The sequence below is a fragment of the Ammospiza caudacuta genome, chromosome 34 (genome assembly GCF_027887145.1).
Source record: "Ammospiza caudacuta isolate bAmmCau1 chromosome 34, bAmmCau1.pri, whole genome shotgun sequence".
Classification (NCBI taxonomy): Eukaryota; Metazoa; Chordata; class Aves; order Passeriformes; family Passerellidae; genus Ammospiza; species Ammospiza caudacuta.
Window position 1 is genome coordinate 2,848,685 of NC_080626.1, and position 21,956 is coordinate 2,870,640.

General features: G+C 61.8%; 3 protein-coding genes and 2 non-coding genes across 6 annotated transcripts; all 5 read left to right on the top strand.

Annotated features, from left to right (window-relative positions):
* Positions 1 to 280: 280 nt before the first annotated feature.
* Positions 281 to 4,556, top strand: PIH1D1 (PIH1 domain containing 1). 2 transcript variants are annotated; one of them, XM_058822779.1, is made up of 9 exons: positions 281 to 481; positions 553 to 616; positions 1,095 to 1,289; positions 1,373 to 1,434; positions 1,842 to 1,926; positions 2,504 to 2,597; positions 2,786 to 2,924; positions 3,785 to 3,973; positions 4,060 to 4,556. In XM_058822779.1, the coding sequence occupies exons 1-9, from the start codon at positions 398 to 400 to the stop codon at positions 4,093 to 4,095; spliced, it is 948 nt and encodes a 315-aa protein (XP_058678762.1). In that variant the 5' UTR covers positions 281 to 397; the 3' UTR covers positions 4,096 to 4,556. The 2 variants fall into 2 exon arrangements, with proteins under 2 accessions (XP_058678762.1, XP_058678764.1); XM_058822781.1 differs by lacking the exon at positions 3,785 to 3,973.
* A 450-nt stretch (positions 4,557 to 5,006) lies between these two features.
* On the top strand, positions 5,007 to 13,813 carry SLC17A7 (solute carrier family 17 member 7). The gene is made up of 12 exons (XM_058822690.1): positions 5,007 to 5,068; positions 6,741 to 6,972; positions 7,611 to 7,729; positions 7,794 to 7,908; positions 8,608 to 8,695; positions 9,172 to 9,258; positions 9,845 to 9,984; positions 11,143 to 11,289; positions 11,692 to 11,824; positions 12,497 to 12,607; positions 12,678 to 12,805; positions 13,538 to 13,813. The coding sequence occupies exons 1-12, from the start codon at positions 5,007 to 5,009 to the stop codon at positions 13,811 to 13,813; spliced, it is 1,638 nt and encodes a 545-aa protein (XP_058678673.1).
* Positions 13,814 to 14,622: 809 nt separating this feature from the next.
* Positions 14,623 to 20,718, top strand: RPL13A (ribosomal protein L13a). Its single transcript, XM_058822758.1, has 8 exons — positions 14,623 to 14,684; positions 14,898 to 14,970; positions 15,405 to 15,470; positions 16,133 to 16,234; positions 17,972 to 18,057; positions 18,984 to 19,043; positions 19,716 to 19,838; positions 20,601 to 20,718. The coding sequence occupies exons 1-8, from the start codon at positions 14,670 to 14,672 to the stop codon at positions 20,685 to 20,687; spliced, it is 612 nt and encodes a 203-aa protein (XP_058678741.1). The 5' UTR covers positions 14,623 to 14,669; the 3' UTR covers positions 20,688 to 20,718.
* LOC131570444 (small nucleolar RNA Z195/SNORD33/SNORD32 family) lies at positions 15,048 to 15,126 on the top strand. Its single transcript, XR_009275880.1, has one exon. It is a non-coding gene; the product is annotated as a small nucleolar RNA Z195/SNORD33/SNORD32 family (small nucleolar RNA).
* LOC131570445 (small nucleolar RNA SNORD34) lies at positions 18,158 to 18,228 on the top strand. The gene has a single exon (XR_009275881.1). It is a non-coding gene; the product is annotated as a small nucleolar RNA SNORD34 (small nucleolar RNA).
* Positions 20,719 to 21,956: the final 1,238 nt, after the last annotated feature.

Sequence of the window (21,956 nt, forward strand, 5' to 3'; positions counted from 1 at the left end):
ACAGGAACCACAGAGACTGAGTGGAAGTAGCCAGAGCGGCACCGCAACCACCAAGACTGAGCGGAAGTGGCCAGAGCGGCATCGGAAGCACCGAGACTTGCCGGAAGTGGCCAGAGGGGCACCGGAACCTCCAAGACTCACCAGGAGTGGCCAGAGCGGCCTCGAAACCATTGAGATTTACCGGAAATGGCTGGAGCGGCACCGGAACAACCGAGACTGGGCGGAAGTTGCCCGAGCTGCCTCGGTAACCATGGGGACGGGTCCGCGCCGGAAGCGGAAGTGGCGGAAGGTGCAGGCGCGGTGAGGGCGGCCCGGGGGGGCCCGGAGCGGTTTCGGGGCTCCCGGGGTGTCCCGGGCGGTTCCCGGGGGGTCCCGGAGCTCTCGCTTCCCTCAGGCCATGGCGGACCCGTCGCTGCTCTCGGCCGAGCTGGAGGCGGACGAGGAGGAGGAGGCGGCGGCGCTGCGGCGGCTGCTGCTGCAGGTGGGGCCCGGTCCCGGCGCCGGTTCCGCTCCCGGTGCCGGTGCCGGTTCTGACCCTCCCGGTTCCCGCAGGTGGCCCCGGACCCTGAGGAGTTGCCGAGCGCCGGCCCCGCCCGGGCCGTGACCCCGCAGCCGGGTACGGGGGCTCGGGTGGATTTTGGGGGGCTCGCGTGGGTTTTGGGGGGGCTCCCTTGGATTTGGGGGGGGGGGGGGGGGGGGCTCTATTGGATTCCTCTCTCCTCAGGTCCGAGGGTCAAGACGCGCGAGGCGGGCGGGGGTCCCGAGGTGCATTTTTGGGGGGGATTTTGGGGGTCTCTATTGCGTTTCTCTCCGCCAGGTTTCTGTGTGAAGACGCGCGAGGCGGGCGGGGGTCCCAAGGTGCATTTTGGGGGGGGATTTTGGGGGTCTCTATTGCGTTTCTCTCCGCCAGGTTTCTGTGTGAAGACGCGCGAGGCGGGCGGGGGTCCCGAGGTGCATTTTGGGGGGGATTTTGGGGGTCTCTATTGTATTTTTCTTCGCCAGGTTTCTGTGTGAAGACGCGCGAGGCGGGCGGGGGTCCCAAGGTGCATTTTGGGGGGGATTTTGGGGGTCTCTATGGTATTTTTCTTCGCCAGGGTTCTGTGTGAAGACGCGCGAGGCGGGCGGGGGTCCCAAGGTGTTCCTCAACGTTTGCCACTCGCCCGAGGTGCCGCCCCCGCCGCCCGTGCCCCCCCCGGGGCTGCAGCAGCTCCTGCGGGACCCCCCCGGCCCCGGCGGCTCCTTCCGCATCCCCATGAGCCTGGGGGAGCCGCACGCCGAGCTGGACCGAGGTCAGGGACCCCTCCCCAAAATACCCCCCCGCCCCGGAGACCCCTCCCCAGAATACAGCCCCGACCCCGGTGTGACCCCGCAGGGGGAAGGGGCTGCACGGCCTACGACGTGGTGGTGAACTCGGCCTTCTTCGGGACGCTCAAGGTGGGGCTGGGGGCCCTAAATGGGGTCTGGGGGCATCAAATGGGGTCTGGGGGCTCGTGGGGGTGAACTCGGGGTTCAAGAGGCTCAAGGTGGGGCGTCTGGGGGCTCCTTGGGGGGCTCAGGGTGTGAATTGGGTTTGGGGTCTCTTTGGTGAGGGCTCAGGGTGTGAATTGGGTTTGGGGGGGAGCTCAGAGTGTGAATTGGGTCTGGGGGCTCCTTGGGGGGCTCAGGGTGTGAATTGGGTTTGGGGGGGAGCTCAGGGTGTGAATGGGGTCTGGGGTCTCTTTGGTGAGGGCTCAGGGTGTGAATTGGGTCTGGGGTCTCTTTGGTGAGGGCTCAGGGTGTGAATTGGGTCTGGGGTCTCTTTGGTGAGAGTTCAGGGTGTGAATTGGGTCTGGGGTCTCCAGGCTGACCCCCTGTACCTGGAGTTCTTCCTGACCGTGGCCCTGGAGGGGCTCTCGGACAAGTACGGGGTGGAGCTGGAGCTCACCGGTGAGTCTGGGGGCTCCGGGGGGGAGACCCCTCCCCAAATTACCCCTGACCACCCGGGACCCCTCCCCACAATAACCCGGGACCCCTCCCTAAATTACCGCTGACCCCCCCGGGACCCCTCCCCGCAATAACCCGGGACCCCTCCCTAAATTACCGGTGACCCCCTGGGACCCCTCCCCACAATAACCCGGGACCCCTCCCCAAATTACCGGTGACCCCCCGGGACCCCTCCCCGCAATAACCCGGGACCCCTCCCTAAATTACCGCTGACCCCCTGGGACCCCTCCCCAAATTGCCCCAGGCTGGCGCGTGCTGCGGAACCGGCGCTGCCCGGGACCCCCGGGACCCCTCCCCACAATAACCCGGGACCCCTCCCCACAATAACCCGGGATCTCTCCCCACAATAACCCGGGACCCCTCCCCACAATAACCCGGGACCCCTCCCCACAATAACCCGGGACCCCTCCCCAATTGCCAGGCTGGCACGTGCTGCGGAACCGGCGCTGCCCGGGACCCCTCCCCACAATAACCCGGGACCCCTCCCCACAATAACCCGGGACCCCTCCCCGATTGCCAGGCTGGCGCGTGCTGCGGAACCGGCGCTGCCTCGGCTCCATCGCGGCCCAGAACATCCGGGCGCGGCCCCAGCCCCGCATCCAGGAGCTGCCGGGGTGAGCGGGACCCCTCCCCAAATTAACCAAAATATCCCTGAGACCCCCGGGACCCTCCCCAAATACCCCCCAGCCCCAGCCCCGCATCCAGGAGCTGCCGGGGTGAGCGGGACCCCTCCCCAAATACCCTGAGACCCTTCCCCGAAATGCCCCGGGATCCCCCGGCCTGACCCCAGCCCCGCATCCAGGAGCTGCCGGGCTGACGGGGACCCCCGGGACCCCTCCCCAAAAGCCGCGGAGACCCCCGGGCCCCCCCCATTCGTGGTCGTGGCCTCGCCCTCGGCTCAGGAGCCGCGGGAGCTGCAGGCGAGGGTGCACCTGGGACAGGTGGGGGGCAATGGGGATACTGGGGGGGCAATGGGGGGACTGGGGGGGACTGGGGGGGCAATGGGGATACTGGGGGGAACTGGGGGGGGCAATGGGGGGACTGGGGGGGCAATGGAGATACTGGGGGGAACTGGGGGGGGCAATGGGGGGACTGGGGGGGCAATGGGGATACTGGGGGGGCAATGGGGATACTGGGGGGGACTGGGGGGGCAATGGGGATACTGGGGGGACTGGGGGGGCAGTGGGGATACTGGGGGGGACTGGGATCGGAACTGAAGGGAACTGAGGGAAACTGGGATGGGAACTGGGGGGGGCTGGGATAAGAACTGGGGCGGACTGGGGATACTGGGGGGGCAATGGGGATACTGGGGGGGACTGGGGGGGCAGTGGGGATACTGGAGGAGCCTGGGATGGAAACTGAAGGGAACTGGGGATACTGGGGGCAACTGGGATGGGAACTGGGTGGGCCTGGGATAAGAACTGGGGGGGCAATGGGGATACTGGGGGGGCAATGGGGATACTGGGGATAACGGAAGGGAACTGGGATGGGAACTGAAGGGAACTGGGGATACTGGGGGGAACTGGGACGGGAACTGGGGACACTGGGAGGGACTGGGGGGGGAACTGGGGATACTGGGGATACTGGGGGGGACTGGGACGGAACTAGGGTCAACCGGGAGGAGCTGGGATGGGAACTGGGGGTACTGGGAGGGGATTGGGGGGGACGGGGAGGGACTGGGGGGCACTGGGATGAGCTGGGGGGCATTGGGGGCTGTGCTGGGAGGGGTTTCCACCGTCCTTGGGGGGGGGGGGGGGGGTCGGGGCCGCAGTGGGCGTGTCCTCACTGCGGCCCCGCCCAGGAGGGGGCGGGCTCTCTGTGGCTGGGGCTGAGCGAGGAGCGGCTGCTGCTGCTGCGCCCCGCGCCGCCGCCGGGGGGCGCTCACGGGGCTCCTCCGGGCCGCCAGGGGGCGCTGCTGGAGCTGGGGCTGCCGCTGCGCATGCGCGCCGACCCCGCGCGGTGCCGCGCGCGCTTCCACCGCCGCTCCAAGGTAACCATGGCAACCGCGGGAGAGGGACACGCCCCCTTCCCGCCGGGGGCACGCCCCCCGCTGACCTGTGGCCACGCCCCCCGCAGGTTCTCACGGTGACGATGCCGCTGCTGCGGGCGTGAGGGACCCCCCGAAAAACCCCCAGGAGACCCCCAAAAAACCCACCCGGGACCCTCCGAAACACCCACACGGGACTCCCCTAAAAACCCACCCGGGACCCCCCGAAACACCCACACGGGACCCCCCCAAAATCCCACCCGGGACCCCCCGAAACACCCACACGGGACCCCCCTAAAAACCCACCCGGGACCCCCCCAAAATCTCACACGGGACCCCTCTAAAAACCCACCCGGGAACCCCCAAAATCCCACCCGGGACCCCCCCAAAATCTCACACGGGACCCCTCTAAAAACCCACCCGGGAACCCCCAAAATCCCACCCGGGACCCCCCGAAACGCCCACACGGGACCTCCTGAAACACCCACCCGGGACCCCCGTAAAATCCCACCCGGGACCCCCCTAAAATCCCACCCGGGACCCCCCGAAACACCCACACGGGACCCCCGTAAAAACCCACCCGGGACCCCCCGAAACACCCACACGGGATCTCCCAGAAATCCCACCCGGGACCCCCCAGGACCCCCAGAGCTCTTTGTGGCCGTTCTCAGGCTGCTCCTGAGCCCCCCCAGCCACTCAGGGACGCCCCCAGGATTGTCCAGGACCCCCCCCCAGAGCCCTCCCGACCCTTCAGCCCCCTCCCCTTCCCCTTTTTTGGTACCAAACCCTCCAATAAAAGCCGAACTGTTATCCCGTGCTCTGATTGGTCCGTGCCCCCCCGGTGCCCCCCCCGGCGCAGGGGGATTTGGGGGGGAGGGCCGGGGGGGATTTGGGGGATTTAGGGCTGATCCGGGCCGGGGGGACCGGGGAGGCGCCCAGAGCTGCCCGGGAGCGGCCCCGGGAGCGGCGCCGGGTGCGGGGGATTTTGGGGGGGGTCCCGGGGGTCCCGCGGTGATGGTGGAGCCCTGAGGCGGCGATGGAGTTCAACAGGGAGGAGTTCAGGAGGCAGCTGGGGGCCGGGCTGGGCCGGCTGCACCGGTGAGACCCCCGGGGTGGGGCTGGGGAGGGGTCCTGGGGGGGATATGGGGGTCTGGGGGGGTCACTGGGCTGGGCTGGCTGCACCGGTGAGACCCCGGGGTGGGGCTGGGGAGGGGTCCTGGGGGGGATATGGGGGTCTGGGGGGGTCACTGGGCTGGGCTGGGCCGGTGAGACCCCCGGGGTGGGGCTGGGGAGGGGTCCTGGGGGGGATATGGGGGTCTGGGGGGGTCACTGGGCTGGGCTGGCTGCACCGGTGAGACCCCGGGGTGGGGCTGGGGAGGGGTCCTGGGTTTGGGGAGGGTCTGTTGAGGTTTGGGGGGGGTCGGGTTTTCCGGGGGGTTTTGGGGGTTTGGGGGTCTCGGGTTTGCCGGGAGTTTTGAGGGGTCTCGGGTTTGGGGGGTCACTTTGCCGTGGAGGATTTGGGGTCGGGTTTGCCGGGGTTTTTGGGGGGGTCTTGGGTTTTCTGGGTTTTTTTTGGGGGGGTCTCGGGTTACCCTGGGGCTTTGGGGGATCGGGTTTGGGGGTCTCGGGTTTCCCACGGGAATCCGGGGGGATTTGCGGTCGGGCTTTCCGGGGGTTTTGGGGGATCAGGTTTTGGGGGTCTTGGGGGCGTCAGTTTCCCAGGGGGGTTTTTTGGGGGGGGGGGGTTTGGGTTTCCCGGGGGTTTTTGGGGCGTCTCGGGTGCTCCCCCCGTGTCCCCCCGTGTCCCCTACCCCGCTCGTGTCCGTGCCACGCGTGTCCCCGGCCCGGCCCCTCCCCTGTCCCCCCCGTGTCTCCCCCGTCCCTGTCCCCGTGTCCCCCCCGTGTCCCCTCCCGGCTGTCGCCGCCACCGCGGGGATTAGAGAGAGATTTAATCGGCTGCGGGGGGGGACACGGGGACAGGGGGGGACACGGGGGGGGGGGACAGAGGACAGGAAGGGGCTGGGGACACAGGGAGGACACGGGGACACGGGGAGGACACGGGGACACGAGGGGGAAAAGGGACACTAGGGGGGGACAGGGGGACATGGGGGGGACGCTGCGGAGATGGGGACGTGGTGGGGGAAAAGGGACACGGGGGATAGGAGGGGACAGGGGGGGATGCGGGGACAGGGGGTGACACGGAAGGGAAAAGGGACAAGGGGGGGACAGAGGGGGCGCGTGGCAGAGGAGAAAGGGACAAAGGGACACCGGGAGAGGAACGTGCGGGACACGGGGAAGGAACGGGACACGGGGGGGACACGGCGGGGACGCAGGCAGATAGCAGGGGAAAAGGGAAACGGGGACACGAGGCGGTGGACATTGGGGACGCGGGGGAAAAGGGACACGGGGACATGGGGTGACACGGGGCAAAAGGGCCGGGGCACCGCTGACCGCGCAGGTTCCTGGAGCGGCGGCAGGGCGACCCCGAGAGCCTCGGGCTGAGCTCGGGGGGGGCTCGGGACCCCCAATGCCCCCGGTGTCCCTCAGTGTCCCGGTGTCCCTCAGTGTCCCGGTGTCCCCACAGTCCCGGTGTCCCTCAGTGTCCCGGTGTCCCCACAGTCCCGGTGTCCCGGTGTCCCGGTGTCCCTCAGTGTCCCGGTGTCCCCACAGTCCCGGTGTCCCGGTGTCCCGGTGTCCCCACAGTCCCGGTGTCCCTCAGTGTCCCGGTGTCCCCACAGTCCCGGTGTCCCTCAGCCCCGGTGTCCCGCAGGTTCCTGGAGCGCCGCCAGGACGACCCCGAGAGCCTGGAGCTGAGCTCGGGGGGGCTCACGGGCGGGACCCCCGTCGGGCCGCGCCCCCCGGTGCTGGACTGCACCTTCTGCGGGCTGCCCCGGCGCTACGGCATCGCCATCCTGTGCGGCATCGGCTTCTGCATCAGCTTCGGCATCCGCTGCAACCTGGGCGTGGCCGTGGTCAGCATGGTCAACCCCGCCCACGGGCAGGTGAGGGGGCAGGTACAGGGTCAGCCCCGCCCACGGACAGGTGAGGGGGCAGGTATGGGGTCAGCCCCGCCCATGGGCAGGTGAGGGGGCAGCTATGGGGTCAGCCCCGCCCACGGACAGGTGAGGGGGCAGCTATGGGGTCAGCCCCGCCCACGGACAGGTGAGGGGGGCAGGTGTAGGGTCAGCATGGTCAACCCCGCCCACGGACAGGTGAGGGGGCAGGTACAGGGTCAGCCCCGCCCACGGGCAGGTGAGGGGGCAGGTACAGGGTCAGCCCTGCCCACGGACAGGTGAGGGGGCAGGTACAGGGTCAGCCCCCCCACAGACAGGTGAGGGGGCAGCTATGGGGTCAGCCCCGCCCACGGACAGGTGAGGGGGCACCTGTGGGGTCAAGTGTGAGGTCAGCGGGGGTCAGCTCTGGGCCAGCTGTGGGGTCAGCTCGGGGTCACCTGTGGGGTCAGCGGGGTCAGCTCTGGGGTCACCTATGGGGTGAGGTGTGGGGTCAGTTCGGTGTCACCTGTGGGGACAGGTGTGGGGTCATTGTGGAGACACAGCCGGGTGCGGGGGACGCACACCTGCCCGGGGCGTGTCCAGGGCGCGTCCAGGCCCCGCCCCAGCGACCCCTCCCCTCCCCGCAGCGCGCCCAGTTCAGCTGGGACCCCGAGACCGTGGGGATGATCCACGGCTCCTTCTTCTGGGGCTACATCGTCACGCAGATCCCCGGCGGCTTCATCGCGCAGAAATTCGCCGCCAACAGGTGAGCGGGGCGGGGCCGGGGCCGGCCCAGGTGTGTCCCAGGTGTCACCCAGGTGTCCCCGCAGGGTGTTCGGGCTGGCCATCGTGTCCACCTCGGTGCTCAACATGCTGATCCCGTCGGCCGCGCGCGCGCACGTGGGCTGCGTCATCGCCGTGCGCGTCATGCAGGGCCTGGTGGAGGTAATTTGGGGTGAATTTTGGGGATTTTGGGTGTGTTTGGGGCTGCGTCATCGCCGTGCGCGTCATGCAGGGCCTGGTGGAGGTAATTTGGGGTGAATTCTGGGGATTTTGGGTGTGTTTGGGGCTGCGTCATCGCCGTGCGCGTCATGCAGGGCCTGGTGGAGGTAATTTGGGGTGAATTCGGGGGGTTTTGGGTGTGTTTGGGTGTGTTTGGGGCTGCGTCATCGCCGTGCACATCATGCAGGGCCTGGTGGAGGTCAGCATCAAAATTTGGGGTGAATTCAGTGGATTTTGGGCTGGTTTTGGGCTATTTGAGGCGGTTTCCGGGTGGGTTTTGCTGTTCAGCTGGTGAGGTTGGGGCGTGGCCGGGGTTGGGTGTGTCCCTGTCCATCAAGGTGCGTTGTGCTGGGCGTGGCCAGGGTTGGGTGTGTCCCTGTCCATCAGGGTGTGTTGTGGTGGGCGTGGCCGGGGTTGGGTGTGTCCCTGTCCATCAAGGTGCGTTGTGGTGGGCGTGGCCGGGGTTGGGTGTGTCCCTGTCCATCAGGGTGTGGCTGTGTGGGCGTGGTTGGGGGGGGTGGAGTGTGTCCCTGCCCATCAGGGCGTGTCCCGGTGGGCGTGTCCCGGGTTGGGTGTGTCCCTGCCCATCAGGGCGTGTCCCGGTGGGCGTGTCCCGCGCTGACCCCGCCCCTTTCCCGGCAGGGCGTGACCTACCCCGCCTGTCACGGCATCTGGAGCAAGTGGGCGCCGCCCCTGGAGCGGAGCCGGCTCGCCACCACGGCCTTCTGCGGTAATGTGGGTCTGGGGGCTTCGGGGGGTCTGGGGGGGTCTGGGTGCTCTGGGAGCCACCTGGTGACCACGGCCTTCTGCGGTAATGTGGGTCTGGGGGCTTCGGGGGGTCTGGGGGTATCCTGGGGGTTTTGGGGGTGTCCCCACTGACTGCCCCCTCCCCGGGTTCGTGCGCAGGCGCCGTGGTGGCCATGCCCCTGGCCGGGGACCTATGGGGATTTGAGGGTCTGGGGGAGTCCTGGGGTGTCCCAGGGATATTGGGGGGGTCCCGGGGGGTCTCAGGGGGTTTCTCCTGACCCCCCTCGCCCCCTCCCCGGGTTCGTGCGCAGGCGCCGTGGTGGCCATGCCCCTGGCCGGGGACCTATGGGGATTTGAGGGTCTGGGGGAGTCCTGGGGTGTCCCAGGGATATTGGGGGGGTCCCGGGGGGTCTCAGGGGGTTTGGGGGTCCCCACTGACGCCCCCTGCCCCCTCCCCAGGTTCGTACGCAGGCGCCGTGGTGGCCATGCCCCTGGCCGGGGTCCTGGTGCAGTACACGGGGTGGAGCTCCGTGTTCTACGTCTACGGTGAGACCCCCGGGATACTCCCCCGAGACCCCCCCTGAGACCCCTGCCCACCCTGGGACCCCCTGATACCCCCGGTCCCCCGGATACCCCCCTGAGACCCCCCCTGAGACCCCCCCTGAGACCCCTGCCCACCCCGGGACCCCCTGAGACCCCCGGGACCCCCTGATACCCCCGGACCCCCGGGATACCCCCAGAGCCCCTGGGACCCCCTGAGACCCCTGCCCACCCCGGGACCCCCTGAGCCCCCTTGGGGACCCCTCCCAGTGCTCCCAGTAACCCCAGTGTCCCGCAGGCAGTTTTGGGGTGCTCTGGTACCCATCCCAGTTACCCCAACGACCCTTCCCAGTATCCCCAGTATTCCCAGTAACCCCAGTATCCCCCGTATAACCAGTAACCCCAGGCAGTTTCGGGGTGCTGTGGTCCCTCTCCCAGCGATCCCACTGACCCATCCCAGTGCTCCCAGTATAACCAGTAACCCCCGTTTCCCATTAGGCAGTTTTGGGGTGCTGTGGTCTCCCTCTCCCAGCGATCCCACTGACCCATCCCAGTGCTCCCAGTATAACCAGTAACCCCCGTTTCCCACTAGGCAGTTTCGGGGTGCTGTGGTACATGTTCTGGGTGCTGGTGTCCTACGAGAGCCCGGCCCAGCACCCGACGATCTCGCCCGAGGAGCGGAAATACATCGAGGAGAGCATCGGGGAGAGCGTGGGCAGCAACCCGCTACTGGTTAGACTGGGATGGACTGGGAGGGACTGGGAGCACTGGGAAGGGTCACTGGGGTCACTGGGATGGGCATCGGGGAGAGCGTGGGCAGCAACCCCTCATTGGTTAGACTGGGAGGGACTGGGAGGGACTGGGAGCACTGGGAGGGACTGGGAGCACTGGGAGGGACTGGGAGGGACTGGGAGGGACTGGGAGCACTGGGAGGGACTGGGAGCACTGGGAGCACTGGGAGCACTGGGAGGGACTGGGAGCACTGGGAGGGACTGGGAGCACTGGGAGGGACTGGGAGCACTGGGAGGGACTGGGAGGGACTGGGAGCACTGGGAGCACTGGGAGCACTGGGAGGGACTGGGAGCACTGGGAGCACTGGGAGCACTGGGAGCACTGGGAGGGACTGGGAGGGACTGGGAGGGACTGGGAGCACTGGGAGGGGTTACTGGGATGGGCATCGGGGAGAGCGTGGGGAGCAACCCCTTACTGGTTAGACTGGGAGCACTGGGATGGGCACTGGGGGTGTCCTGGGGCTGATCAGGGGTGGTCAGGGATGGTCAGGGGTGGTCAGTGGTGTCCCGGGGGTGTCCTGGGGGTGGTCAGGGATGGTCAGGGGTGGCCTGGGTCTGTCAGGGGATGGTCAGGGGTGGTCGTGGTTGCCCTGGGGTTGTCCGGGGTCACTCTGGGGATGGTCAGCAGTGTCCTGGGGGTGGGCAGGGATGGTCAGCGGCGTCCTGGGGATGGTCAGCAGTGTCCTGGGGGTGGTCAGGGATGGTCAGCGGCGTCCTGGGGGTGGGCAGGGATGGTCAGGGATGGTCAGCGGTGTCCTGGGGGTGGTCAGTGGTGTCCTGGGGGTGGTCAGGGATGGTCAGGGATGGTCAGTGATGTCCTGGGGGTGGGCAGGGATGGTCAGGGATGGTCAGTGGTGTCCTGGGGGGTGGTCAGTGGTGTCCTGGGGGTGGGCAGGGATGGTCAGCGGTGTCCTGGGGGTGGGCAGGGATGGTCAGGGATGGTCAGTGGTGTCCTGGGGGGTGGTCAGTGGTTTCCTGGGGGTGGTCAGGGATGGCCAGTGGTGTCCTGGGGGTGGTCAGTGGTGTCCTGGGGGTGGTCAGTGGTGTCCTGGGGGTGTCCTGAGGGTGTCCTGGGGTCAGCCTTCCCCCCTGCCTGCAGCTGGCCACGCCCTGGCGCCAGTTCTTCACCTCCATGCCCGTCTACGCCATCATCGTGGCCAACTTCTGCCGCAGCTGGACCTTCTACCTGCTGCTCATCAGCCAGCCCGCCTACTTCGAGGAGGTGTTTGGCTTCGAGATCAGCAAGGTGGGCTCAAAAAAACCCAAAAAATAGCAAAAAACCACCCAAAAAACCACCCAAAAAAATCCCACAAAAACACCCCAAAATATCTGCAAAACACCCCAAAAGCGGCTGCACCTTCCGCCTGCTGCTCATCAGCCAGCCCGCCTACTTCGAGGAGGCCTTTGGCTTTGAGATCAGCAAAGTGGGCACAAAAAAACCCCAAAAAACACCTAAAAACAGCCCAAAAATATCCCAAAAACCACTGTGACCCGCACATGGGTTTGCTGTCGGCCCTGCCCCACCTGGTGCTGACCATCGTGGTGCCCATCGGGGATAATTGATTTATTCTGTTATTTTATTTACAGACAATTGATTTTTCAGTAATTTTATTTTATTTATATATTATTTATTTGTTTTTCTGTCCAGGTGGGATTGCTCTCGGCCCTGCCCCACCTGGTGATGACCATCGTGGTGCCCATCGGGGGGCAGATCGCCGATTTCCTGCGCTCGCGCGGCCTCATGTCCACCACCAACGTGCGCAAGATGATGAACTGCGGCGGTGGGTGACACTGGGGACAGTGTGTGACAGTGTGTGACAGTGTGTGACAGTGTGTGACACTGGGGACAGTGTGACAGGGACAGAGGGACAGCAGGGACAGTGTGACAGTGACAATGTCCACCACCAATGTGCGCAAGATGATGAACTGCGGCGGTGGGTGACACTGGGGACAGTGTGTGACAGTGTGTGACAGTGTGTGTGACACTGGGGACAGTGTGTGACAGTGTGTGACAGTGTGTGACACTGGGGACAGTGTGTGTGACACTGGGGACAGTGTGTGACAGTGTGTGACAGTGTGTGACACTGGGGACAGTGTGTGTGACACTGGGGACAGTGTGTGACAGTGTGTGACACTGGGGACAGTGTGACAGGGACAGAGGGACAGCAGGGACAGTGTGACAGTGACAATGTCCACCACCAGTGTGCGCAAGATGATGAACTGCGGGGGTCAGTGACGCTGTGTGACAGTGACAATGAAAATGTGGCACTGTGACATTGTCCCCTGTCCCCTCGCAGGGTTCGGCACGGAGGCCGCGCTGCTGCTGGCGGTCGGCTGCTTGCACTCCCGCCATCACGTGATATATTACAATATAATATATCACAAATATATCACGGTATAACATTGTGACACTGTGACGGTGACAATGACAACGTGACACTGTCCCCTCACAGGGTTCGGCATGGAGGCCACGCTGCTGCTGGTGGTCGGCTACTCGCACTCCCGCGCCGTCGCCATCTCCTTCCTGGTGCTGGCCGTGGGCTTCAGCGGCTTCGCCATCTCGGGTGGGCGCGGGGACAGCGGGGACACCTGGGACACGCCCTGACCCCGCCCTGACCCCGCTGTCCCCACCAGGCTTCAACGTGAACCACCTGGACATCGCGCCGCGCTACGCCAGCGTCCTGATGGGGCTGAGCAACGGCGTGGGGACCCTGTCCGGGATGGTGTGTCCCCTGATCGTGGGGGCCCTGACCCGCCACAAGGTGAGGGGACACTGAGGGGACACTGAGGGGACCCTGTCCGGGATGGTGTGTCCCCTGATCGTGGGGGCCCTGACCCGCCACAAGGTGAGGGGACACTGAGGGGACACTGAGGGGACACTGTCCGGGATGGTGTGTCCCCTGATCGTGGGGGCCCTGACCCGCCACAAGGTGAGGGGACACTGAGGGGACACTGAGGGGACACTGTCCGGGATGGTGCGTCCCCTGATCGTGGGGGCCCTGACCCGCCACAAGGTGAGGGGACATTGGGGACACTGAGGACACTGAGGGGACACTGTCCGGGACGGTGTGTTCCCTGACTGTGGGGGCCCTGACCTGCCACAAGGTGAGGGGACATTGGGGACACTGAGGGGACATTGGGGACGCTGGGGACACTGAGGGGACATTGGGGACACTGAGGGGACATTGGGGACGCTGGGGACACTGAGGGGACATTGGGGACACTGAGGGGACAGAGGGACTTGGGGGCGACAGACGGACACGGGAATTTGGGGGTCGCGCTGCCCGCCTGTCACTCACCGCCCCTCCTGTCACTCACCGCCCCTCCTGTCACTCACCGCCCCTCCTGTCACTCACCGCCCCTCCTGTCACTCACCGCCCGCCCGGCCCCGCCCCCTCCCTGTCCCGCTCTCTCCCCTCGTTCCCATTGGGTCCCGCCCCCGCTCGTCGCGGATTGGCCGGCGCGCGGCGCGCGGCGGGCGCTGATTGGCGCAGACGCGCGAGGAGTGGCAGTGGGTGTTCCTGATAGCCGCGCTCGTGCACTACGGGGGCGTGGCCTTCTACGGCGTCTTCGCTTCCGGGGAGCCGCAGCCGTGGGCGGAGCCGCCGCGCGAGGAGGCGGAGCCTCTGGCGCCGGGGGGCGTGGCCAGCGACGAGGAGGAGGAGGAGGAAGGGGAGGAAGGGGGGGTGGGGGGAGGGGGACCCCCGGGCGGGCCCCCCGCCAGCTACGGGGCCACCGGGACCACCCCGGCCACCGGGGGCGGGGCTTGAGAACGGCCACGCCCCCCGAAAAGGGAATCCCCGGGGAACCCCTCCGGGACCCCCAAGAACCCCGAAAAGGGAGCCCAGGGACTCCCGAGACCCCCCCGGATCCACCAGGGACCCCCCTGAGACCACCGGGGACCCCCCAGATCCCCAAGAACCCCCAAAAGGGACTCCCGAGACCCTCCACGGACACCCCCGACCACCGGGGACCCCCCCAAAGCCCCAAAAGGGACCCCCCGAGACCTTCGGGAAGACACAAGGACCCCCTAAAAGGGACCCCAGGAAGTCCCAGGGACCCCCGAGATCCTCTGGGACCCCACAAGGGACCCCCGAGACCCCCCCAGAGCCGCCCCCCCCACCGCTGTACATATATAAATAAATACAATTATAATACAAATACAGAAAGCGGCCGCTGGAGAGCCTGGAGTGAGGGACTGGGGGGCACTGGGAGGTTGTGCGAGTGGCATCGGTCGGTACTGGGAGCACGTTGGGATCGTACTGGCGGGCACTGGGAGCGCTGGAGGGGCGCTGGGATCGTACTGGGATGTACTGGGATCGCTGCAAGGGCGCTGGGTGGCACTGGAGGAATACTGAGGGGGCACTGGGATCACACTGGGAGCACTGGAGGCGGTTCTAGGGACACCGGAGGGACACTGGGATCATACTGGAACCATACTGGGAGCGCTGGAATTCTCTGGGCACACAGAGACCCCCCCTCCCGCGCTCCGATTGGATTCTCCCACACCAGTCCCCCCCTTTTCTCCCTCATTGGTTCCTTCCACGTGACGTCCCTTCCGCCCCCGCGCGGCGGAAGCTGCGCTCCCGCAGGGGGCGTGGCCTCTTTCTGAGGCGGGCGGCGGCCATGGCGGAGCCGCGGGTGCGGCCCGGGGACCCCGGGAGGGCTCGGGGGGAACCGGGGGGAACCGGGAGGGCTCGGCGGGGCTCGGGGAGCAAGCGGGGAACGGCGGGGAGCGCGGGGGAGCGCGGGCGGGCGGCGGGGGGGGCGCGGGGCGCGGCCACGCGGTGCGGCCTGGGCCCGGTGCGGTCCCGGTGAGGGCCGGGCCTCACCGCGGCGCTCCCCCCGCCCCAGGTTCTGGTGATCGACGGGCGCGGGCACCTCCTGGGCCGGCTGGCGGCGATCGTGGCCAAGCAGGTGCTGCTGGGTGAGTGCGGGGCGGCGGCACCGGGGCCGTTACCGGGAACGGAACCGGGAATGGCACCGGGAATGGCACCGGGACCCCCGCGCCGTGATGAGCCCTGTCGGCTGTCGAGTTTGGCGACAATGAAAGGCGCCTACATGCACTACCAGCTGAGCGCGGGGGGAACCGGGAATAACGAGGGGAAAACCGGAAAAAAAAAAAAACCCCGGGAATAACGGGTGGAAAAAACGGGGAAAAGGGTGAAAAACCAGGATTAACGGGGGAAACCGATATTAATGAGGGAAAACCGGGAATAAGGGGGGAAAAAACAGGAATGAAAGAAAAAGTCGGGAATAAAGAGAAAAAAATTAAAACGAAGGGGCAAAACCGGGGAAAAGGGGGGAGAAACGGTGAAAAAGCCGGGATTAACGGGGCCCGGCCGGTGCCGCTGCCCGCAGGCCGCCGCGTGGTCGTGGTTCGCTGCGAGGGCATCAACATCTCCGGGAACTTCTACCGGAACAAGCGTGAGTGCCGCGGGCGGGATTTGGGGGGAAAAAACGGAGTTTTGGGTGAAAAAGCGGATTTGGGGGGAAATCTCGGGGCTTGGGGACTGCTCCGGCGGGTTCGGGCCTCGGAGAGCTCCTGGGAAGGTTCCAGAACGTCCCGGGCTCCCGGTGCACCCCCGGCTTTGGGGCGCTTTCACCCCTTTTCCCCATCCTGGCCATTCCTAAGTCCCATTTTTGAGGGATTTTCCACCATTTTGATACGTTCGGCCCCGTTTCTGAGGGATTTGGCCCCATTGGTTTTTTTTTTGAGTTCTGCTCCAGTTCCGAGGATCCTGCCCCATTTCCTGTTTTGCCCCATTTTTGTCAATTCTGCCCCGTTTTTGGTGGATTCTTCACCATTTCTGAGGGATTTTGCCCCATTTCTGCCCCGTGAATTCTGCTGAGTCTTTGAGGGAATTCTGCCCCATTTTGGATGGGTTTTCTCATTTCTAAAGGATTTTGCCTGTTTTTTAATGAATTCTCTATATTTTTGAGGATTCTGCACCATTTGGATGGGTTTTCTCATTTCTAAAGGGTTTTGCCTCGTTTTTAATGGATTCTCTATATTTTTGAGGATTCTGCACCGTTTTTTAATGTTTCTGACCGTTTTTTGATCGTTTCTGCACCATTTTCCCCTGCAGTGAAGTTCCTGGCCTTCCTGAGGAAGAGGATGAACACCAACCCCTCCCGGGGCCCCTTCCACTTCCGAGCCCCCAGCCGCATCTTCTGGCGCACCGTGAGAGGTGAGCAGGGCCCCAAATCACCCAGAAATCACCCCAAAACCTGCCCAAAAATACCCCAAAGTCACCCCAAAAACCGCCCCAAAATCTGCCCCAAAATCACCCCAAAAACCGCCCCAAAATCCCAAAAATCTGCCCCAAAACCACCCCAAAAACTGCCCCAAAATCACCCCAAAAACTGTCCCAAAATCACCCCAAAAACCGCCCAAAAATCCCAAAAATCTGCCCCAAAATCACCCCAAAAACTGCCCCAAAATCCCCAATTCCCCCCAGCCGCATCTTCTGGCGGACCATGAGAGGTCAGAGAGACCCCAAAATACCCAGAAATCACCCCAAAAACTGCCCAAAAATCGCCCCAAAACCCACCCCAAAATCGCCCCAAAAACTGCCACAAAATCACCCCAAAACCTGCCCCAAAATCGCCTCAAAAACTGCCCCCAAATCCTCCCAAAAACTGCCCCCAAATCCCCAATTCCCCCCAGCTGCATCTTCTGGCAGACCGTGAGAGGCGAGAGAGACCCCAAAATACCCAGAAATCACCCCAAAAACTGCCCAAAAATCGCCCAAAACCCACCCCAAAATCGCCCCAAAAACTGCCACAAAATCACCCCAAAATCTGCCCCAAAAACTGCCCCAAAATCACCCCAAAAACTGCCCCCAAATCCTCCCAAAAACTGCCCCAAAATCCCCAATTCCCCCCAGCCGCATCTTCTGGCGTCCCGTGAGAGGTGAGAGAGACCCCAAAATACCCAGAAATCACCCCAAAAACTGCCCAAAAATACCCCAAAATCACCCCATAAACCGCCCCAAAATCCCCAAAATTTCCCCCAAAATCTGGCCCAAAATCACCCTAAAATCTACCCCAAAATCACTCCAAAAACTGCCCCCAAATCCCCAATTCCCCCCAGCTGCATCTTCTGGCAGACCGTGAGAGGCGAGAGAGACCCCAAAATACCCAGAAATCACCCCAAAAACTGCCCAAAAATCGCCCAAAACCCACCCCAAAATCGCCCCAAAAACTGCCCCAAAATCACCCCAAAAACTGCCCCAAAAACTGCCCCAAAATCACCCCAAAAACTGCCCCAAAATCCCCAATTCCCCCCAGCCGCATCTTCTGGCGTCCCGTGAGAGGTGAGAGAGACCCCAAAATACCCCAAAATCTGCCCCAAAAACTGCCCCAAAATCTCCCCCAAAACCCCCCAAAAACTGCCACAGACACCCCCAGTTCCCCCAAGCTGCATCTTCTGGCGCACGGTGCGAGATGAGAGAGACCCCAAAATCCCCAGAAATCACCCCAAAAACTGCTCAATAATCACCCCAAAATCTGCCACTACGAGCTGCTCCAAAATACCCCAAAACTGCCCCAAAATTCCCCAAAACTCCACGCGCAGCCTGGCCGCATCTTCTGGCGCACGGAGAGAGGTGAGAGAGACCCCAAAACCACCAAAATTCACCCCAAAATCCTCCCCCTCAAACCCCCAAAATCCACACACGCAGTCTGCAGTGAGGGGACCCCAAAAAACCCAAAAATTCCTCCCAAAATCCCCAAACCCTCAGATTGCCCTAAATCCCCTGGTTTCACCCCAAACCCAGAATGGGTTTAAATCGTACGATTTTCTCCCAAACCCCCAATTCCCCTAAATCCCTGTTTTTTCCCCCAACTCCAAATTTTCCCTAAATCCCCGTTTTCCCCCCCAAACCCCGATTTTCCCTAAATCCCCGTTTTTCACCCCAATCCAGGCATGCTGCCCCACAAGACCAAGCGGGGCCAGGCGGCGCTGGAGCGGCTCAAGGTGTTCGATGGGATCCCCCCTCCCTACGACAAGGTGCGCCCCAAAATCCCCAGAATTCACCCCAAAATCCCCAGAATTCACCCCAAAATCCCCACAATTCACCCCAAAATCCCCGGAATCCGCCCCAAATCCCGGTGTCGGTGATGTCACCTGTACCTACATTGTTTGACTCGAGATGAGAAAAACCAAAACCCTGAGACACCCGGGACCCCAAAACCACCAGAAAATTGGTAAAAAACCCATAAAAAAATTGTTAAAGTACTCCTGAAATCTTGTAATCCCCACCAAAATCACACAGAATACTAAAATCCCATAAAACTCCTAAAAATTGTGAAAATCCCCTGGAATTTTGTGATCCTCACCAAAATCCCATAGGAATACTAAAATCCCATAAAACCCCTAAAAAGTTAATAAAATCTCTCTCAAATCTGATAAAATCCCCTAAAATCTTGTAATCCACAACAAAATTCTGTAAAAGCCTTAAAATCTGATTAAGTCTTCAAAATCACAGAAGACTAAAAATCAGATAAAATCACAATTGAATTTTGTAATCCTTACCAAAATCTCATAAAACCCTTAAAATCTCATAAAACTCTTAAAGTCGCACAAAGTTCCTAAAAAACTGGTAAAATTCCCCTGAAATTTTAATGCCCACCGAAATCCTGTAAAAACCCCAAAATCTCGTAAAATCCTCTTAAAATTCCAAAAACTCCCTAAAAAAACTCTGATAAAATCCCCCTAAAGTCTTGTAATCTCCACCAAAATCCCATAAAAAAATTAAAATCTCATTAAATGTTCAAAACCTCAGAAACTCCCTAAAAAATCAGATAAAATCACAATTAAATATTGTAATCCTCACCAAAATCCCATAAAAGTACTAAGATCCCACAACCCCTGCCCCGAGACGCCCCAAACCCGCCCAAAACGCCCCAAAAACCCCAAAATTTGGGATTTTGCAGCGGAAGCGCATGGTGGTGCCGGCGGCGCTGAAAATCATCCGCCTCAAACCCACCCGCAAGGTGAGCACAGGTTTTGGGGGAATTCATGGGGTTTTGGGGATTTTTACAGGATTTTAGGTAATTTCTGGGGGTTTAGGGGAATTTTAGGGGCTTTTATGGGATTTTATGAGATTTTTTTTTAGGGAGTTTCTGCGGTTTTAAGGGGATTGATAAGATTTTAACAGATCCGTGAGATTTTAAAGGATTTCGGGGAGATTTTGGGGGTTTTATGGGATTTTAGAAGGTGTTTATGATTTTGGTGGGGATTATATATTTTAGGGGGATTTTATGTGATTTTTTGGGGGGGTTTTTAGGGGATTTAAGGGAGTTTAGGACTTAATGGTTTTTTTGCTGGGGGTTCCAGCATTCAGGTTGGGCATAAGGCAGATTTGGGTGAATTCTCTGGGGTTTTGGGGTGTTTTTGGGTGTGGGATTTTGGGGGGTTTTGTGTGTGGTTTTTTGGGGGATTTTGGGGTGTTTTCTGAGCTCCCAGTGCTCCCAGTTTGCCGTGCTGGGCCGCCTGGCACACGAGGTGGATTTGGGGCAGTTCTGTGGTTTTTGAGCCGTTTTCTGGGGGGTTTTGGGGCTGTTCTGGGTCTGGGATTTTGGGGGGGTTTTTTGGCGTGGGATTTTGGGGTGTTTTGGGGGATTTTGGGGTGTTTTGGGGCATTCCTGAGCTCCCATTGCTCCCAGTTTGCCGTGCTGGGACGCCTGGCACACGAGGTGGGCTGGAAGTACCGGGACGTGACCGAGGCCCTGGAGGAGAAGAGGAAGGAGAAGGCCAAGATCCGCTACAACAAGAAGAGGAAGATGATGGTGAGGAAAACAGGGAAAAAATACCCCAAAATTGGGGAAAAAAACACCCCAAAATCGGGGAAAAATACCTCAAAATTGGGAAAAAACACCGCAAAATTGGGGAAAAAAACACCTCAAAATCGGGGAAAAAAGCTGTAATTTGGATGTGGGACCTCACAGGGAGGAAAAATGGGGTGAGAAGGAAAAACCCCAAATTGGGGAACCTCTCAATGCCTGATTTCCCCTTTTTCCTCTGGTCTTTTCCCCTCTTTTTTCCACCTTTTTTCTGGGTTTTTTTTACTTTTTCCCATTTTCCCCTGATTTTTCCATGTTTTTTTGCCTTTTCTTTTTCTTATTTTCCCCTTTTTTCCTGCCTTTTTCCACATGTTTTTCCTTTTTCCCTCTCCTTTTCTCCCCAATTTTTTTTGTGTTTTCCCTAATTTTCCTCTTTTTTCCCCCTTTTTTCCCGTTTTTTCCTGGTTTTTTTTTTTTTCCCTAATTTTCCCTCTTTTTTTCCCCCTCTTTTTTCAATGTTTTTTCCCTGTTCTTTCCCTGATTTTCTTGGGGTTTTCCCCCCATCTTTCTCTGTTTTTCTTCCCATTTTCCCTGTTATTTCCCCCGTTTTTTCCCTGTTATTTCCCGTTTTTCCCCCCATTTTTCCCTATTTCTTCTCCCTTTTTTTTTTTTCCTGGTTTTTCCCCCATTTTTCCCTGGGTTTTCCGAATTTTTTCCCCTGTTTTTTTCCCATTTTTCCCAATTCTCCCGTTTTTTCCCCCATTCCAGAGCCTGCGGCGCCGGGCCGAGCGCAGCGCGGAGAAGAAAGCGGCGCCGTACACGGCAGTGCTGCGCCAGCACGGGCTGCTGCTGTAATAAACCCAAACTGGGACAAACTGGGACGGACTGGGAGCGTGTGAGCGTGACTGGGATAAACTGGGACAGACTGGGAGCGTGTGAGTGTGACTGGGATGGACTGGGACAAACTGGGATGGACTGGGATGGACTGGGACAGACTGGGAGCGTGTGAGTGTGACTGGGATAAACTGGGACAAACTGGGACAGACTGGGATGGACTGGGAGCGTGTGAGCGTGACTGGGATGGACTGGGATGGACTGGGAGCGTGTGAGCGTGACTGGGACAGACTGGGACAAACTGGGACAGACTGGGATGGACTGGGAGCGTGTGAGCGTGACTGGGACAGACTGGGACAAACTGGGACAGACTGGGATGGACTGGGACAGACTGGGAGCGTGTGAGTGTGACTGGGATAAACTGGGATAAACTGGGACAGACTGGGAGCGTGTGAGTGTGACTGGGACAAACTGGGACAGACTGGGACTGTGTGAGTGTGACTGGGATAAACTGGGACAGACTGGGACAAACTGGGACAGACTGGGAGCGTCAGAGCCTGACTGGGACAGACTGGGGTGAACTGGGTCGGACTGGGACTGTGTGAGTGTGGCTGGGATATACTGGGACAAACTGGGACAGACTGGGAGCGTGTGAGTGTGGCTGGGACAGACTGGGACAAACTGGGACAGACTGGGAGCGTGTGAGTGTGACTGGGACAAACTGGGACAGACTGGGATAAACTGGGAGCGTGTGAGTGTGACTGGGACAAACTGGGATAAACTGGGACTGTGTGAGTGTGACTGGGATAAACTGGGACAGACTGGGGCAAACTGGGAGCAGAGAGCAGCGCCATTTACAGCAGTGCTGCGCCAGCACGGGCTGCTGCTGTAATAAACCCAAACTGGGACAAACTGGGACAGACTGGGAGCGTGTGAGCGTGACTGGGACAAACTGGGACAGACTGGGAGCATGTGAGTGTGACTGGGACAGACTGGGACAAACTGGGAGCATGGGAGCCTGACTGGGACGGACTGGGAGCGTGTGAGTGTGGCTGGGACAAACTGGGAGCGTCCGGCTCATACTGGGACGGACTGGGGTGAACTGGGACGGACTGGGGTGAACTGGGACGGACTGGGGTGAACTGGGACGGACTGGGGTGAACTGGGACGGACTGGGACACACCGGGAGCGTCCGGCTCGTACTGGGAGTGACCGGGCCCCGTTTTGGGGAGGTTTCAGAGCTTTTATTGAGCCACGGGCGGGCGACACCAGAGCTGCCCTGCTCACTGC

Excerpts from the sequence above, each read along its gene's own strand:
- PIH1D1 (XM_058822779.1), top strand. The coding sequence starts at position 398 with ATGGCGGACCCGTCGCTGCTCTCGGCCGAGCTGGAGGCGGACGAGGAG. Across the intron at positions 1,435-1,841 it reads CCTTCTTCGGGACGCTCAAG|GCTGACCCCCTGTACCTGGA; the intron begins GTGGGGCTGGGG and ends TGGGGTCTCCAG. Across the intron at positions 2,598-2,785 it reads CGCATCCAGGAGCTGCCGGG|GAGCTGCCGGGCTGACGGGG; the intron begins GTGAGCGGGACC and ends CCCCGCATCCAG.
- SLC17A7 (XM_058822690.1), top strand. The coding sequence starts at position 5,007 with ATGGAGTTCAACAGGGAGGAGTTCAGGAGGCAGCTGGGGGCCGGGCTG. Across the intron at positions 9,985-11,142 it reads TGGGCAGCAACCCGCTACTG|CTGGCCACGCCCTGGCGCCA; the intron begins GTTAGACTGGGA and ends CCCTGCCTGCAG. Across the intron at positions 11,825-12,496 it reads CAAGATGATGAACTGCGGCG|GGTTCGGCATGGAGGCCACG; the intron begins GTGGGTGACACT and ends GTCCCCTCACAG.
- RPL13A (XM_058822758.1), top strand. Across the intron at positions 16,235-17,971 it reads CTTCTGGCGCACCGTGAGAG|GCATGCTGCCCCACAAGACC; the intron begins GTGAGCAGGGCC and ends ACCCCAATCCAG. Across the intron at positions 19,839-20,600 it reads ACAAGAAGAGGAAGATGATG|AGCCTGCGGCGCCGGGCCGA; the intron begins GTGAGGAAAACA and ends CCCCCATTCCAG.